The following is a 1,069-nucleotide window of genomic DNA, read 5'->3' on the forward strand; positions in this document are numbered from 1 at the left end:
AAAAAAAAAAAAAAAAAAAACTAACCAGGACAGGTGTTGAGGAGGATGTTCTAGAGAACAATGCTGGAGAAGGAAGGCTGAAGACAAAAAAATAATGACTGAGAAAACAGGCTGGTGTTGATCTGAGAGCATCTGAGAACTAGGGTTTCCTGGGGAACACTTTAGAGATACGGAAGATCTGACCATTGAGCTTTCAAAATGGTATCTTTAGGAAATAATCCAGAGATGGTACATAGAGTCAATTAGGGTGGTGTGTCTGAAATGGAGGGAGCTGACTGGGAAGTTATTGTAACAGTCTAAGAATGAAAATGGAGCAGTGGGCATCATATGGAATTGCAGCAGAAGGAAGGCTTAAGCAGTAACTTTGGGAGCTGGAGAGCAGCCTGGTTTACACAGTCAGATGCTGAGGTGGCCACCAGTGGCAGGTTTGAGCTTCTGAGATAGCTTTTCTGTGGATGAGTGTCACCTTGGCAATGTGATAGAAATGAGGTGACAGGCAGACTCGGATGGGCAAGGGAATTGTCTCATGACATGCTGTTATACACCCCTTCAGCACTTCGGTATGAATTCCCTCACCTAAATCTTCTCTCCAGTTTTTAAGCTGTCTGTAATTGTTGTTCTCCTTCAGAAGGCAGAGAAGAAATGGGAAGAAAAAAGGCAAAATCTGGAATACTATAACGGAAAAGAGTTTGAGAAGCTCCTGGAAGAAGCTCAGGCCAACATCATGAAGTCAATTCCAAACCTGGAGATGCCCCCAGCTTCCAGCCCAGTGTCAAAGGGAGATGCGGCGGTGGACAAGCTGGAGCTGTCAGGTGAGAACCGGCCCACAGAAGGCCTTGTAGAAATGTTCATGCTCACTGTACTCAATTCAGTGTCCGCTACCACAGAAGTTCCTGCAGGACAAGCGGACCTTTTCTTACTTTCTGACGGATATCCCTGGCTCAGGAGACAAAGTCACTTGCCACCAAACCTGATGACCCAATTTCATCTCCAGAACCAATGTAATAGAAGGGAAGAACGAACTCCTCCAAGTTGTCTTCTAACCTCCATGTGCAGGCAGGCCATAGAT

General features: G+C 45.6%; 1 protein-coding gene across 17 annotated transcripts in view; it reads left to right on the forward strand.

Annotated features, from left to right (window-relative positions):
- Positions 1-1,069, forward strand: part of Kiaa1217 (KIAA1217 ortholog) — a 441,371-nt gene that overhangs the window by 419,001 nt on the left and 21,301 nt on the right. For all 17 annotated transcript variants that reach the window (XM_029536056.1, XM_029536058.1, XM_029536055.1 and 14 more), the window contains one exon: positions 629-812. In XM_029536056.1, coding sequence (XP_029391916.1) covers positions 629-812 — 184 coding nt within the window. The remainder of the gene's footprint in view (positions 1-628; positions 813-1,069) is intronic.

Source organism: Mus pahari, chromosome 3, assembly GCF_900095145.1.
Source record: "Mus pahari chromosome 3, PAHARI_EIJ_v1.1, whole genome shotgun sequence".
NCBI classification, from domain to species: domain Eukaryota; kingdom Metazoa; phylum Chordata; class Mammalia; order Rodentia; family Muridae; genus Mus; species Mus pahari.